This window comes from Callithrix jacchus, chromosome 2 (genome assembly GCF_049354715.1).
Source record: "Callithrix jacchus isolate 240 chromosome 2, calJac240_pri, whole genome shotgun sequence".
NCBI classification, from domain to species: Eukaryota; Metazoa; Chordata; class Mammalia; order Primates; family Cebidae; genus Callithrix; species Callithrix jacchus.
The window spans coordinates 15349926-15365202 of record NC_133503.1 but is presented as its reverse complement, the minus strand read 5'-3'; the positions used below and the strand labels follow the sequence as shown (position 1 = coordinate 15365202).

General features: G+C 55.6%; 1 protein-coding gene across 6 annotated transcripts in view; it reads right to left on the bottom strand.

The window, feature by feature from the left end:
• TECPR1 (tectonin beta-propeller repeat containing 1) overlaps positions 1–15277 on the bottom strand; it is a 37416-nt gene that overhangs the window by 10308 nt on the left and 11831 nt on the right. For 3 of the 6 annotated variants that reach the window (XM_078357350.1, XM_035282703.3, XM_035282695.3), the window contains 11 exons: positions 13425–13599; positions 13202–13302; positions 11282–11383; positions 9732–9877; positions 6745–7235; positions 6155–6300; positions 5119–5274; positions 4467–4616; positions 4209–4366; positions 2726–2853; positions 1657–1759 (listed from right to left, as the gene is read on the bottom strand). In XM_078357350.1, the coding sequence (XP_078213476.1) occupies positions 1657–1759; positions 2726–2853; positions 4209–4366; positions 4467–4616; positions 5119–5274; positions 6155–6300; positions 6745–7235; positions 9732–9877; positions 11282–11383; positions 13202–13302; positions 13425–13599 (1856 nt within the window). The remainder of the gene's footprint in view (positions 1–1656; positions 1760–2725; positions 2854–4208; positions 4367–4466; positions 4617–5118; positions 5275–6154; positions 6301–6744; positions 7236–9731; positions 9878–11281; positions 11384–13201; positions 13303–13424; positions 13600–15277) is intronic. The other 3 variants (XM_078357352.1, XM_078357351.1, XM_035282697.3) reach the window with 1 other exon arrangement.

Here is a 15277-nt window from a genome sequence, read left to right as displayed (position 1 = left end):
ATGGGAAGCAGCACACGGGGGCGGCTATGAAGCTGAGATGCCTGGAGACCATGGCTGGGACACGCATTTGTGATGTTCAGCTGTGGCCCTCGGGCAGCCCTCTCTGAGACAGATGTGGTGCACAGCCCTGCCCTGTTCTCCGTAAGGACTGAGGAGGATGTGGGGAGGGGGCTGAGATCCAAGCGTGTTGCCAGGCTGTGTGGACACTGCCCACAGTTGAGGTAGAGGTTTTCAGGATTGAAATATTTTGGTGACGTGTGTCAAATATTTGAAAATCTCAAATCCCTTGATTTTCTGGGGTAAACACACAGACGCACAAATATTTACACACAGAGACATCCTTCAAGTGGTTCCATAGGAAGCTGAAAAGGTCACATATGGTCAAGGCATCTAAGACAGAGTAAGGCCAGATACGCTGGGTCTACCCTGGGTACGGAACAGAGAGGCCACAGAGCCCCCTTCCCTGTGCCTGGCCTTGTCTGTCCCCAACAGGCACACATAGGATGGCCAGAAGGCCATACCCTACATGCTAATTGCAGTTGCTGTCTTTGGCTGGTGAGATTAGAGTTGTCAGAGTTTGTTATTTCTGTCACTTAGTGTTTATTTTGTCAATTTTGAAAAAGCAGCAGCAGAAGCTGGACGTGGTGCCTCACGCCTGTAATCTCAACACTTTGGGAGGCCAAGGCAGGCCTTGGAAGTTTAGGAGTTCGAGACCAGCCTGGCCAACGTGGTGAAACCCCGTCTTTACTAAAAATACAAAAATTAGCCAGGCATAGTGGTGTGTGCCTGTAATCCCAGCTACTTGGGAGGCTGAGGCAGGAGAATTGCTTGAACCCGGGAGGCAGAGGCTGCACTGAGCCAAGATTGTGCCACTGCACTCCAGCCTGGGCAACAGAGTGAGATTCTGTCTCTAAAAAAAAAAAAAAAAAAGCATGGGAGAAAACCAATTACATTTCTTTAGACAGCCTCAAAAAGTTAAAAAAAATAAAATTTAAAAGTTTGAACGTTCCACTTATAGTAGCGTCCAAAAATATGAAATACCATCTAGTAAAAGATGTTAAAACTCCAGTATAGAAAAGTACAAAACCTTTCTTTCTTCTATCCTGGGTGCTTGATTTGGGAATAGAATCTTATTATGAAGGAATTACATGAATTTCTTGGAGGTAGAAACTTTGTCCACATAGTTAGAGACTTTCTGCCAGACGCGGTGGCTCACACCTGTAATCCCAGCACTTTGGGATGCCGAGGTGGGCAGATCACTTGAGGTCAGGGGTTTGAGGCCAGACTGGTCAATATAGTGAAACACCGTCTCTATTAAAATTACAAAAAATTAGCCAAGGATGGTGGTGGGCACCTGTAATCCCGGCTACTCAGGAGGCTGAGGCAGGAGAATTGCTTGCACCCAGGAGGCAGAGGTTGCAGTGAGCTGAGATCATGCCATTGCACTCCAGCCTGGGCAAGACTCTGTCTCAAAAAAAAGACTCAAGCAAAAAAAATGAAAATGTCAGTGAGCGATAAGATCTGGTTAGTTTCTTGCTGGGAGCCTGACACCAGGCTCTACTGGACTCCATGCTATGGTGGATGTTGCTGTCCCGTTTTTGCCAGGACTCACGCCTGTGCCAGGTAGCACTCTGGCTGGCTACCTGTGCCACTTACCTGCTGGTGTAGCCTGTGACGGGGTTCCAGCGCTGGTTCTCGTAGATGTGCACGCACTTCACGTCTGACTGTGTGTAGATGTTACTGGTGCTGCTGGCCAGGCCTGTGGGGAGAGGTGGCTGCTGGGATGGAGGCCACATCGCCCCCAACTGGGATTCTGGCTTTCCATCTGAAGCACGGATTCCCACAGAGAGGTGGGGAAGACGGGCTGGAGCCAGGTCGGGGGAGAGGGGCAAACAGGCCTGTTGAGCTTATCTCACGAGGCCGGCTGGGCTTGGGTTTCTCTCCTGTGGGACCGTGATTATTCTGGGATTGCACAACCTCGATGAGAACAGCTTGCAGTGCACTTCACCTCCCACCCACGCCCCTCCAGCACGCCCACCTCTCGCTGTGTTCTTGGCTACACCTCTTCCCACCTTGCCCTCCTACTTAGCGGCGGGGAGGCACCAGGCCCACCCAGCTCATTCTGTGACCAAAGGCACCTGGGACCATCAACATGACCTCTGTGAGCCCCAACTTCCTCGCTTGTAAAATGAAGAGAGGTAATTCCTGCCTCGCACACGGGGAAGCTGGAAAGCCTGCTCAGATATGCATTCCTGGGGTCTCAGGGAACCACAGTTCTCTGGGGTTAGCTGCTCTCCACTGTGGGACATGTGAGCTGTGGCCTGGAACGTCCCATTTCAGTGTCTGTTTCTGTCTTCCTTTTCCAATAGGAACAGAGGGACCCTGGCTCCTAGAAATTGGGAAGCCCACAGAAGATCAGCAAGTGCTCACCCCGAAGGAAGAGCCCACCTAACGCCCTGGGACCTTGTCTGAAAATGAGGAGCCGGACCTGCTGGTGGGCCCTGGCCACTGCCTCTCTGGAACCTGCAAGGACCTCAGCTCGGGTGGGTCATGGAAGGGACCATCCTGGGTGGAGGCTGGCAGTGGTGAAGGTCACCTGTCAGCCAGCTATTAGCCAAGTGTGAACACTGGGACAGGGGCCCTGGCCTTGGGCAGGGAACCCAGATGGGGATTAGAGGGAAGAACACCCAGGAAGGCTCTGGGCGGGGCTCCGGGCCAAGCTCACCTTGGAAGCAGCCACCTCCATAGCCGCCCGTGTACACCCAGGCCGTGTGGTCATAGCCAAGGCCCCACACCACGCCCCGGCTGTTGGCCTCCACCACCCGCAGGTGGCCTCCCATCTGCCGCCAGAACCTGGAAGGATGGAAGAGGGAAGGTAGAAACCCCTCGGGCCCCACTTTCCACCCTTCCCGGCCACCCTTTTGTTCCATGGCCTCCCATGGTCCTTGTATTTTCCCAGCCCTCAGTCTCCAAGCACAGACCATCCACTCTGTCTGACCTCCGCTTTCATATTCATTGATGCTAAAGAGACTCAGCCCATGAGAGGTGCAGGGTCTTGGCGCTAGGGCTGTGCAGGTCAGACCCTCCCCACAGGCTAGGAGTCTTCCAGAAGCCACCCACCTCATCCCCAGGGTGACATGGAGGGGGATGAGGCCAGCAGCGTGTTTCACAGGGACCCTTGGGGTCTGGGACCCAGGGTAACAGGCTGGCCACAGTGGCAGGTGCAGCCAGGCTTGAATGTCACAGCCCAGAGTTGGAGGTGACATCCAATCCTCTGTTATGAGTGACAGCAAGGCCCTTGGGCTTCCAGGGTGTCACTGGGAGGTGACACCACCACACTGCAGCCTCCTGGGCCGGCAGAGTGCAGGCTGCAGCTGGTGCGGGTCAGCCTCCTATAGCCGAGGCCCTGCCACTGTCACTGTCACCAGAGGAGTCTGAATCCTCTGACAGGGTATTGCAGTCCCCTGCTGCGGCCGGAGCTTCTGGCTCACTATGTCCCCAGCTCTGGTGCTCATGGGTAATGAAGCCCAGGCCCTTGTCAGCTTGGGGAGACCCCCTGGGGCAGCCTCTCTGTCCCACAAGAGACAGAATCATAGACCCTGTGTCCCCTGCCAGGCCCTCCTCAGGACTCAGCTCACATCTTCCCAGGGAACCTCATTCCCCCTCTGTACCCTTTTTTTTTTTTTTTTTTTTTTTTCTGAGATAGGGTCTCACTGTGTTGCCCAGGCTGAAGTGCTGTGGTATGGTGTGTGATCACAGCTCACTGCAGCCTTGAACTCCTGGGCTCAAGCAATCTTCCCACCTCAGCCCCCCGAGTAGCTGGGACCACAAGTGCATGACACCATGCCTTGCTAATTTTTTGATTTTTTTTTTTTTTTGTAGAGATGAGTATGTCCCCTATGCTGGTCTGGCTGCTTTGCCCTGGCCTCGAAGCCCCTGTGGTGGAGAACTGAGCCCCTCACCTCCACTCCACATTTCTCCCGATGCTCAGAGGCTGCTGGGTAGCACTGACTCACCCTGGGCCCAGTGGGGCTTTTGGGTCACCTCTTGGGGTCCTTGTACAGACCCAGGGGGAGTTAGGGCCTGGGAACCAGTGAGCATGCCTCTGGCTGCTCATTGAGAAGCTTGGCCATGGGTGGACTCCAGTCCTCTGGGACCCCCTGGGTTAAGGTTAGCCCCAGATCCCACCCAGGATGCAGCCCACTCACATCTGGTCGCAGGGCAGGGGTTGCTCGTGGGCCTCCAGGTCCAGGCTGGGCTCACTCACGAAGATGTCCCCCTTGCAGGTGACAGACCAGATGGCCTGCGGGGACGGGCGGCCCTGCACCTTCCGGCTCTCACAGCAGGATAGGCTGAGCAAGGCAAGCTGGCGTGGCACAGTGCCGGTCACAGGGGAGCAGGCTAGGCCAGGCCGCCCCACCGTGGCTGTCCCTCTCCCAGGCCCGAGGGGACCACTACCCACTCACCCAGTCATTCATGTCCTGCTCGGTGGCGGCAGCCAGACGCACTGGCCACCTCTGCCGTGTCCGCTCGGGGGTGTACAGGGCAAAGGAGTGCTTGCTCTCATTCAGCACAGGAACCAGTGCTGTCACCTCATTCAGGAACAAGTGGATGTACTATTCACAAAGCAGGCGCCCGGCAGGGCTGTCACTTAGGGCCTCTGAAGGGTTACCTCCACTGCGCTTCACCCTGGGACCCTGGCCCTGGGGGACCTTCTCTGCCAGCACCCCCAGCCCTGCCCCCTCCCTTGGCACTTATTTCTGTACTCCTCCCCTGGGTACCTCCATTTCTGTACCCCTCCCCTGGACACCCCCATTTCTGTATGCCTCCCCTGAGCACTCCCATTTATGTACCTCTCCCCTGAGCACCCCCATTTCTGTACCCCTCACCTGGGTACCCCCATTTCTGTACCCCTCCCCTGAGCACCCCCATGTGTACCCATCTGAGCACCCCCATTTCTGTACCCCTCCCCTGAGCACCCCCATGTGTGTACCCATCCTCTGAGCACCCCCATTTCTGTACCCCTCCCCTGAGTTCCCCCATTTCTGTATGCCTCCCCTGGGCACCCCTATTTCTATATCCCCTCCCTGGCTCCATCTCCTGTGGGCCCCGAGGCACCTTCTTCTCCTCGTGGACCACGTAGTAGATGAAGAGGATGCTGTCCCGGGCGCCGTCATGCCCTGTGAACTGCTCCAGGGCCACACGCACATCCACCCACTTGTGGGGCTTCCAGTCGCACCACCACTGCAGTGCCCCAGTCTTCACCCACACCGACTGCACAGGCGGGGCAGTGGACACCATCACAGGCAGACCCGGGGTGCCAGGGGAGGAAGGTGGGGCTGGGAGGCCCAGAGGAGGAAGGAGGCAGGGCTGGGGAAGGGCCCACCCGGCACTCCCAGCTCTCAGCCCAGTTTCCCCCACACTAATGACAACAGCAATGCTGCTGGACACCCGACAGGTGCAGGCTGAGCCGGGGCCATTCTGCACAACCTCCTCTCTCTCAAACAGCCAGGGAGTGGGCACTGCCACCCAGCCTTCTGCATGGGTAACAGGCTTGGGAGGCTCCGTGCCTGGCTTGGTGTCACAGAGTGAGCCACTGGCAGAGGCAGAACCCTAACCACAGCCTACTTGTGTCCAGGGGCCCTTGGAACGAAGCAGGTCACGTGCTCTGTGTGACTTCCTTGTCACCCCCACACTTGACTGTGAGCCTCTGAAGTCCAGGCTCTGCCACAGGACAGTGGGCCAGAAGCAGGGTTGGCCCTGTGGTGGGGTCTCTGGCCGCCCTCTGTGCTAACTCCTTGCAATCACACACTGCACCCCTGGGTGCCCGGGATTCCCTCCAGCAGAGAGAGAACAATGTGGTTCTCCCCTCCCTGGCCATCCTCTCCTTTCCACCCACCACCCTCTGAGGTTGCTGCCGTCTCTGGGTTCCCAGGGCCTCCACCAAACCCAGAACACAGTGGGGCCTGAACAAAAGTCTTTGGGATGGACGAAGAAACCCTGAGCTCATTTACCTATGCCTGCATCTCGGCGGGAGATGGGTGGATAGAGATATCCGTCTATTCCTTCCACCCCACCTCAGACCTGGTACACAGTCGGTGCTGAATGAATGATTGTTGGAAAAAAAATGCGTGGGGGCCAACGGGGCACCCACCTGCTCCACAGCCTGCTCGTAGTGTCTGAAGTTCTCCAGCTCCCGCTTGGTCCTTTCCGTGAGCTGCTGGAAGATCTGCTTCCTCCAGGCGGCGGTCTGGGCCGGCGTGATGGACAGGGACAGGGTCTGCACTGAGGGGGACAGGCCTGCGGGGCAGCCAGAGCCTCAGTGTTGGGGCCCCGTCCTGCCCACAGCTGGGCAGGAAGCCGTGGCGTTCCCCTCCACCAAATCAGCTCTTTCTAGCTCAGAAGTTATGATCACTGTTAAGCCCCCTTCCACCCTTCGCCCTGATGGACAAGTTGCTGTCCCCCAGTAATTCAGACTGGAAAGTGGCCACTGTGTCTAGCACAGGGGAGGGGCTGCAGGCAGGGAAAGGGGCACTGGCCACTGTGCTTCCAGCTCCTGACAGCCTCAGGCTGGTCTCTGGAGGCCACAGAGGAGCCCAGTGTCTGGTTCAGGGCTGCTGAATACACCGAAGCATCCAGGGGGGACAGCAGGCCTGCCCACCCCACCCCCAGCCTCCTTCCACATCCCACACCCCCAGGGCACCTGGCCCTGGTGATGCCTCTGGACCCTGTAGGAGACCTTACCTGCCTGGACAGTGAACCACCTGGGCACAGCACAAGCCTCCACGGCGCAGCCACCTCCTGACACCCAGGCCCACAGCGGGTGGTCATCCGCCCCATACGGCTCCTCCAAGCCCAGCGGGAGAACCCCCAGAGAGGAGAGGCTGGTGGTCTCGGAGAATCCGGCGGCCAAATGGCTGGGCACTTTCTTGGGCTCCTTGAGGTCAATACTGGTCCAGGGCAGCTCTGACAGAGTGGAGTCCTGACCAGAGTGTGCGTCGAGCCCAGCTTCCCTGCTGCCCTTTGCTGGGCGGGCGTCCTCCATGGTATCCTCTGTGGTCCTGTCAGCCCCTGGGCCTGAGGCTGAGCTCCCCGTGGGGTTCCTGGAATCATCTAGAGGCTCTGCAGGGAGAGGCTGGCCAGGCCCTGGTCTCTCGATTTCTAAGGAGGCATCGGTGTCGCTGGGGGCAGACTCGCCACTGCCCCTCACCTCATCACCGAAGAAGCAGCCAGCACTGGGGACAAATCAGGGGAGACCCATCACTCCCTTGCAGGGGGAACAGGCACTGTCAGGCTGGCCCAGCTCCAGCATGCTCCACCATGACTGCCTGTGAACCATGGGCAAGTCACAGCCTCTCTGAACTCCTGTCTCTTCCTCTGTGCAAGGTATACATCAGCACCTGTTTCCCAGGGAGCTGACACCTAGGCCACCCTGCAGACCAATCACATTGACACATCTGAAGGTGAAGATCTAGAATTAGTATTTTTTTTTTGAGACCGAGTCTCACTGTTGCCCAGGCTGGGGTACAGTGGCACGATCTAGGCTCACTGCAACCTCCACCTCCCAGGTTCAAGTTATTCTCCTGCCTCTGTCTCCCAAGTAGTTAGAATTACAGGCATGCACCAATCACACCTGACTAATTTTGTATTTTTGGTAGAGATTTCACCATGTTGGCCAGGCTAGTATCGGACTCCTGACCTCAAGTGATCCACCCACCTCGGCCTCCCAAAGTGCTGGGATTACAGGCGTAAGCCACCATGCCCGGCCATGTATCTCTTTTCTTTATAAAAACCCAGCCTCAGGATTCCCTTATGGCAACACAAAACAGACTAAAACATGTGTTTTCAAGTCTCTTGGGTATACACCCAGCAGTGGATTTGCTGGTTCACACCGCAGTCCCGTTGAATGTCTGGGGAATGGCTAAACTGTTTTCCACGGTGGCTGTACCATTTCACATTCCTACCAGCAGTGAATGAGGGTTCCAGTTTCTCCATGTTCTCACTGGCATTTGTCATTGTCTTTTTTTTTTTTGAAACAGAGTCTTTCTCTGTCACTCAGGCTGGAGTGTAGTGACATGATCATGGCTCATTGCAGCTTCGACCTCCTGGCTCAAGTGATCTTCCCACCTCTGCCTCCCAAGTAGCTAGGGCTACAGGCACATGTCACTGCACCCAGATAATTTTTTTTTCTTAATTCCTGTAGACATGGGGTCTCACTGTGTTGTCCAGGCTGGCCTTGAACTCCTGGGCTCAAGTGATCCTTCCACTCTGGCCTCCCAAAGTGCTGGGATTGCAGGTTTGAGCTACCACGCCCAGCCTTGCCTTTCTTTCACTGACTTTTCACTCTCTTGATAATATCCTTTGATTCACAAATGTTTTTCATTTTAATGAAGTCTAATGTATCTGTATTTTCTCATTGCCTGTGCTTTTGGTGTCATATCTAAGAAGCCATTGCTAACCTCCAAGTCATAAAGATTTGGCATCTGTAGTTTTTGAAGCTTCTCAGCTGATTCTAATGTGGTTTCCAGTTTAAGAACTATGAGCTGGCTGGGTGTGGCAGCTCATGCCTGGAATCTCAGCACTTTGAGAGACGGAGGTGGGCAGATCACCTAAAGTCAGGAGTTTGAGACCCACCTGGCCAAGATGGTGAAACCCTGTCTCTCTCCTTAAAATGCAAAAATTAGCCAGATGTGGTGGTGAACACCTGTAATCCCAGTTACTTGGGACGCTGAGGTGGGAGGATTGCTTGGGCCCGGGAGTTGGAGGCTGCAGTGAACCATGATCATGCCACTGCACTCCAGCCTGGATGACAGCTGAGGAGACTAAACCCTCAGGTGATACATGAGCAAACCCCTGCCTCAACCATCCTCTCTGGCCCTCTGGGCTGACAGCACAGCTGGGTTGTGACCACCAGGCTTGGGGTACAGAGGGGTTTGGAACAGGAGCTGGGGAGGGTCGAAGCTACAGGCAGGAATGTGGATGGCTGCAGAGCCTGGGCCTCGAGTGGCATTTCTGTCAACGCCCATGATGTGGACACTCCCACTGTGGAGCTGAGCTGTCCTCTGCTCATACACTGAGTCACCTGCCTGTGTTTTCATGGCCGACAGGCAGAGCTGGGTCTTGTCCACGCTCTTTAGACGCAGGAGCCCCCAGGAGCGGCCCCAGAACTGCAGCAGCATCGCCCCAGGGCCTGGTGAGAAATACCAAGTCTCAAACAGAAACTCAGGGTGTGCCCTGGAGGTCAAAGTCTGAGCAAGCCCTCTGGGCGATGCTGCTGCCTGAGTCCGAGACCACTGCTGCAGGCCAGGCAGAGACCCTCCTTCTTCTCCTTGCTTCCCCTTGACAGAGGGGCCTGTACTTCTACCCCAAGAGAAACTGTTTCTGCCCCAGATCTTCAGCCTCCAGAACCAAGGGGACAGTCCTGCTTGGGGTTGAGCCGCGCCTCCATCACGACAGCCCAGCCTTACCTGCTCCCAGGGGCCGCCACCAGCAGGCAGCCCAGGGTGTCTCAAACACCTCCAGTGGCCACCCTGGGCTGTCCCCAGGACCTCCTTTCTGTGAGACCAAGGAAGGAGGGCTGTGGCTCTTGTGAGTGAAAGACCCATTTTCTCCTGCCTGGGACAAGTCCTGGGACTCAGTAGGGCAGGTGGCAGCCTCCTCTGGATGTGACCACCTGGGCTCAGGCAGCCCATCCCAGCCTGACTCCTGCATACCCTGCCACCCCCGGTCACCTGAGGAGACTGGATGAGCTGCCAGAGTGAGACCGGTCACACTCTCGGGCCACGACAATGGCCTTCCAGGTCTTCCCGCTGAGCTCGCTGGGGGTGACGCCCTGCCGGAAGTACACGGCTCGGTCCTCACAGCCGATGCCCCACACCTGGAAAAGAGATGCGCTGCTCCGAGGAAGCTGGGCGCAGGACTGGGGGCTCCTCTCCCTTCCTGGGGGTGCAAAATGCAGGCAGGGCCGTCCACGTACAGTGGGTGCACGCATGAGCATGTGGTGGGCACAGAAGTCAAATGCTGGAAGAGGGCTCAGGAGAAGCCTCAACCTGGTCCTGTCTCCCTGACCTCAGGCAGACCCAGGGCTTCAAGGTGACAAGGTCCAGGGGAAGCGGCGGGGCTAGGGGATGCTGTGTGAGGAAGTGAGGTTCACCTGCCTCCTTGTCTTGCATATGGCCTCTGGTGGGCAGCTGATGCCCCAGTGAACCCAGAGGTGGCCCTGGTTTTGTTGTCTTTGTTTCTGTTTTCGAGACAGAGTCTTGCTTTGTCGCCCAGGTTGGAGTGCAGTGGCACAATCTTGGCTCACTGTAACCTCCACCTCCCATGATTCTCCTGCCTCAGCCTCCTGAGGAGCTGGGATTGCAGGCACCCACCACCAGGCCCAGCTAATTTTGTCTTTTCAGTACAGGCGGGGTTGTACCATGTTGGCCAGGCTAGTCTTGAACTCCTGACCTCAGGTGATTCGCCAACCTCAGCTGCCCAAAGTACTGAGATTACAAGTGTGAGGCACTGCACCCAGCCTACCCTTTGAGTCTTAAAAATCCCCAATCCTCATTCTATGAGAAGGCCACACTGTAAAACTGTGTGGATGATGCTTAAGAGAGGCTGGACTGATGGTGCGGTGGCTTATGTCTGTAATCCCAGAACTTTAGGAGGCCAAGGGGGGCGGATCACTTGAGGTCAGGAGTTTGAGACCAGCCTGCCTAACATGGCAAAACCCTGTCTCTACAAATACAAAAATTAGCCAGATATGGTGGTGCAAGCCTGTAATCCCAGCTACTCATGAGGCTAAGGCAGCAGAATAGCTTGAACCTGAAAGGTGGAGATTGCAGTGGGCCATGATCACGTCACTGCACTCCAGCCTGGGTGATAGAGTGAGATTCTGTCTCAAAAAAAAAAAGAGAGAGAGAGGCTGCATCCTCGGAGTCCATGTTAGGAAGTCAGCTTCATGCTTCAATTGGCGACCATCACACCTGATTTCACCTACACATTTCTCAAGGAAATTCCAGTCTCCAGGAACCCCTCCCTGCCAGGGCAGCTCCCTGCTCACTGCTCTGAGAGACCTTAGGAAATTGACCCAGGGATAAGCAAGGCCCCTGGGACCCTTGCAGAACCAGTCTCCTGGTTCTGCAGGCTGATAGTGTGCAGAGGTGCTGGGACCCCCGGCTATACTACGTCATGAGCTCTTGGAGTGGGAAGGGGCCACCAGGCCATTGTGTGGTATCGGGAACCCCCATTCTGAGACCCCTGCTGTTTAGGAGCTGTGGACCCATGGGCACACCTGGTCATTCATTCCCACGTTCACCATCGTCATCTCCCCAACCATCTCAATCCAGCTGGTGCCACAGGGATTGTGAGAGTTGACACCTCTTCGGAACCACACCTGGGGAGGTCAGAAATAAACATGCCTTCCTGGAGGGCCACTGAAACAGAAGGTTGGTTTGTTCGTTTAAGTTTCAGGGAGAACCAATGAATAATTTAATCCTTTGGTTCATGTCACAGATGAGCAGGGCACATCATTTAGTGAGGAAGCCCCAATCCACAGTCCATGTCCCTCTTCCCACACTCCGGCCACATCTCTTGTGCCTGGCACTGTCCACGAGGGCTGAGGGTCCCCTGGCCTCAGCCACACGTCTTCTGGCAGCTTCCCGCCCGTTCTCCAGCCTAATGCTTGGAAAAGGCTACTTTATTTGAATCAAGTTGGTCCTTGTGAAAGACAACGGCCTTAATAATGTTATTTAGAAAAACAAGTTAAAAAAACCTCATTATTAGAAAATATTAGATCCCTGTTTTGGGTCTAAGTGCTTCAGGAAATACTCTTTTGTCACCAGGCTGGAGTGCAGTGGTGTGATCTCGGCTCACCAAAACCTCCCATTCCCTGGTTCAACCTCCCATTCCCCAGTTCAAGTGATTCTCCTGCCTCAGCCTCCCAAGCAGCTGGGATTACAGGTACCTGCCACCATGCCCAGCTTATTTTTGTATTTTTAGTAGAGACAGTGTTTCACCAAGTTGGCCAGGATAGTCTCAATCTCCTGACCTCATGATCCGCTCACCTCAGCCTCCCAAAGTGTTGGGATTACAGGCGTGAGCTACCACACCCAGCCTAGGAAATACTCTTAAAGGTAAGTTTTTTCATGTCAATGTGTAAAAATACACACACTCCTACCAGATTTTCCCAGACTACCTGTGGCTCTGTGATTCAGCTGCTGGTCAGCTTCTACCCCCCAAGCCCACCCAGCATTCCATCTGGGCTCTTCTTATCAATTCTCCATGGGGGCCTAGGGAAAGCCCAATCAGTCTCAGACCCACTGGAGACCCTGTGCTGTTACAATTCCTGAGATGCTGCTGGGTGCAGTGGCTCATGCCTATAATTCCAGCACTTTGGGAGACCAAGGCGGGTGGATTACCTGAGGTCAGGAGTTTGAGACCAGCCTGGACAACATGGTGAAACCCCATTTGTTCTAATGGGTTTTTCTTTTTTTCAAGACAGAGTTTCATTCTTGTCATTTAATTATTATTATTATTTTATTTATTTATGTTTTTTCTTGAGATGGAGTTTTGTTCTTGTTGCCCAGCTGGAGGGCAGTAGTGCAATCTCGGCTCACTACAACCTCTGCCTCCCAGGTTCAAGCGATTCTTCTGCCTGAGCCTCCCAAGTAGCTTAGGATTATAGGCACCCACCACAACACCCAGCTAATTTTTTGTATTTTTAGTAAAAACAGGGTTTTGCCGTGTTGGCCAGGCTGGTCTCGAACTCCTAACCTTAGGTGAGCTGCCCGCCTTGGCCTCCCAAAATGCTGGGATTACAGTCATGAGCTACTGCACCCGGACCAGGTTTTTCTTTTTAATTTAGACAGGGTCTTGCTGTGTCACCCAGGCTGGAGTACAGTGGTGCAATCACGGCTCACTGTGGTCTCTGACTCCTGGGCTCAGGCGATCCCCTAACCTCAGCCTCCCTTGTAGCTGGGACCACAAGCATGGACCACCACACCTGGCTAATATTTTATTATTTTTTGTAGAGATGGGGTCTTGCTATGTTGCTCAGGCTGGCCTGAAATTCCTGGGCTCAAGTGATCCTCTGGCCTTGGCCTCCCAGGGTGCTGGGATTACAGGTGCAAGCCACTGTGCCTGGCTGTTTAAACCACACTCACAAGAACAGAAAACAGCCTTCAAGGGACCCCGTGTGGCATCCTTGTCTTACCTTCCGGTCTTTGGTGATGGCCCAGACCACGCTTACTCCCACTGAGACGTGCATGATCCCGTTTTCAGATCCAGGAGGCTCCACGATGGACCAGGAACTTCCTACCGGGCCCCCAAGAAACCCCCCCCAAGTGGCCCCCATCAGCCTGGATGGCTGAGGAATGAGTGACCCTCACCCTTCTCCCCAATACAGGGTAGGTGGGTGGTGGGGCCGGACTGCCCACCTTTGGGGTTGCTCCTGTTGATTCCTTCCCGGACCAGGGCCTGCCCCTCCCAGAGCGTGGCCCACAGGAGGTCGTGGGGCCCACAGCTGACCTGAACCACCTCCCCGGGGGTGTCCAGCAGGGACCAGGAGGACCCTTCAGGGTTGGAGTGGCTGACGTCCTCTCTGTACCACACCTGGGAGGCAAGTCAGGGACAGGGCACTCACATCAGTTCATTCACACCAGCCAGGCATGGGGGGTCTGGGTGTTGGGGGGGGGGACGACCCATGTACCCTGACTGTCCAGATCTCACTCCCTAGCCCCTACTCCAGCCAAAAGAATTCAGACCCTGGATTCCAGCATTCCTGGGGAATACACCTGTTCCATTCATCTTCTTGGGGTGATACCCCCAACCCCACCTACTCATGGACACCCACCCATCATCACCTGACTCCAGCCTCAGGCATGTAGGTCTCTGGCTACTCCAGCCAGCCCATGTATCCCGCGCCCCCTCGTGGCAATGTGCTCTCACGACACCAGGCTCTAGAGGAGGCGGAGGTCCCAATGGATAAATGGGAAAACCTCTAATCCCCATTCATAAAACTGTCTAAGATGTCAGTTCTTTTTTTTTCCTTAACTGAATGATTAAGACTGGGAGCAACATGCTCAGAGCGTCAGAACTGTTTGGCTCATTTTACCTGGAGGAGAATGCATCTCACTTCATGGTCCAGAGGGCTGTCTTCAGACTGGGGACCCCAGCCTCCCAATTCTGCTACCATCCCCCTACAGCAGGCCCTGCAGGACTAGGCCTGGGAGCCTCCCTTCTGCTGGCAGGTGGCTTCAGGGCCCATCTGTCTCCCCAGTTTCTACAGAAGCCCAGGTCCTGGTGCTGCCTCTCACAGACCACAGGTGTGGTGCAGACAGCACCGGCTCACAGCTGACATTTGGGGACACAAATGCTGCTCTATGGCCCCTGTTCTCCCTTCTCTTTGCACCCAGATGGGCACAGCCCCCGATGGCAGCTCAGTCCTGGGCCAGTTCCCATGCTCTGCCTGGCCCCTGCCCACGGCCCTTCAGCAGGGCTCAGAGGAAGCAACTGTGTTCGCCTATGCCCAGGCCAACATGGCCCCAGAGGGAGGCTGTGACGGAACCTGCAACTTCTGACAACTGCAAAGGCCCCTGGAGATCCGTTACTGAGAGTTACTGAAGAATCCTGCCATGCACCTGAAAGCTGCGACTCGAGTGTCAGGGCCCTGAGCCCAGAACCCTTGGGGCCTCTGCTGCTGTCAGGGGCTGTTTTGATCCCTCTACTTAGCTCACAAACTCCCTCAGACAGGATTGCCTCTCTCTAAACAGCCACAGATCTGCCACCCACCCACCCATCCATCCACACACCCACCCACCTGTCCACACACCCACTCACTCATCTATCCACACACCCACCCACCCACCCATCCATCCATCCATCCATCCATCCACACACCATCCATCCATACACACACACACTCACCCACCCATCCATCCACCCACCCGCCCACCCATCAACACACCCACCCATCCATCCACACACCCACCCACCCATCCATCCATCCATCCATCCACACACCATCCATCCATACACACACACACTCACCCACCCGTCCATCCACCCACCCGCCCACCCATCAACACACCCACCCATCCATCCACACACCCACCCACCTGTCCACACACCCACTCACCCATCCATCTACACCCACCCACCCATCCATCCACACACCCACCCATCTGTCCACATACCCACCCACCTGTCCACACACCCACTCACTCATCTATCCACACACCCACCCACCCATTTATCCACACACCCACCACCCATCCATCCACACACACCC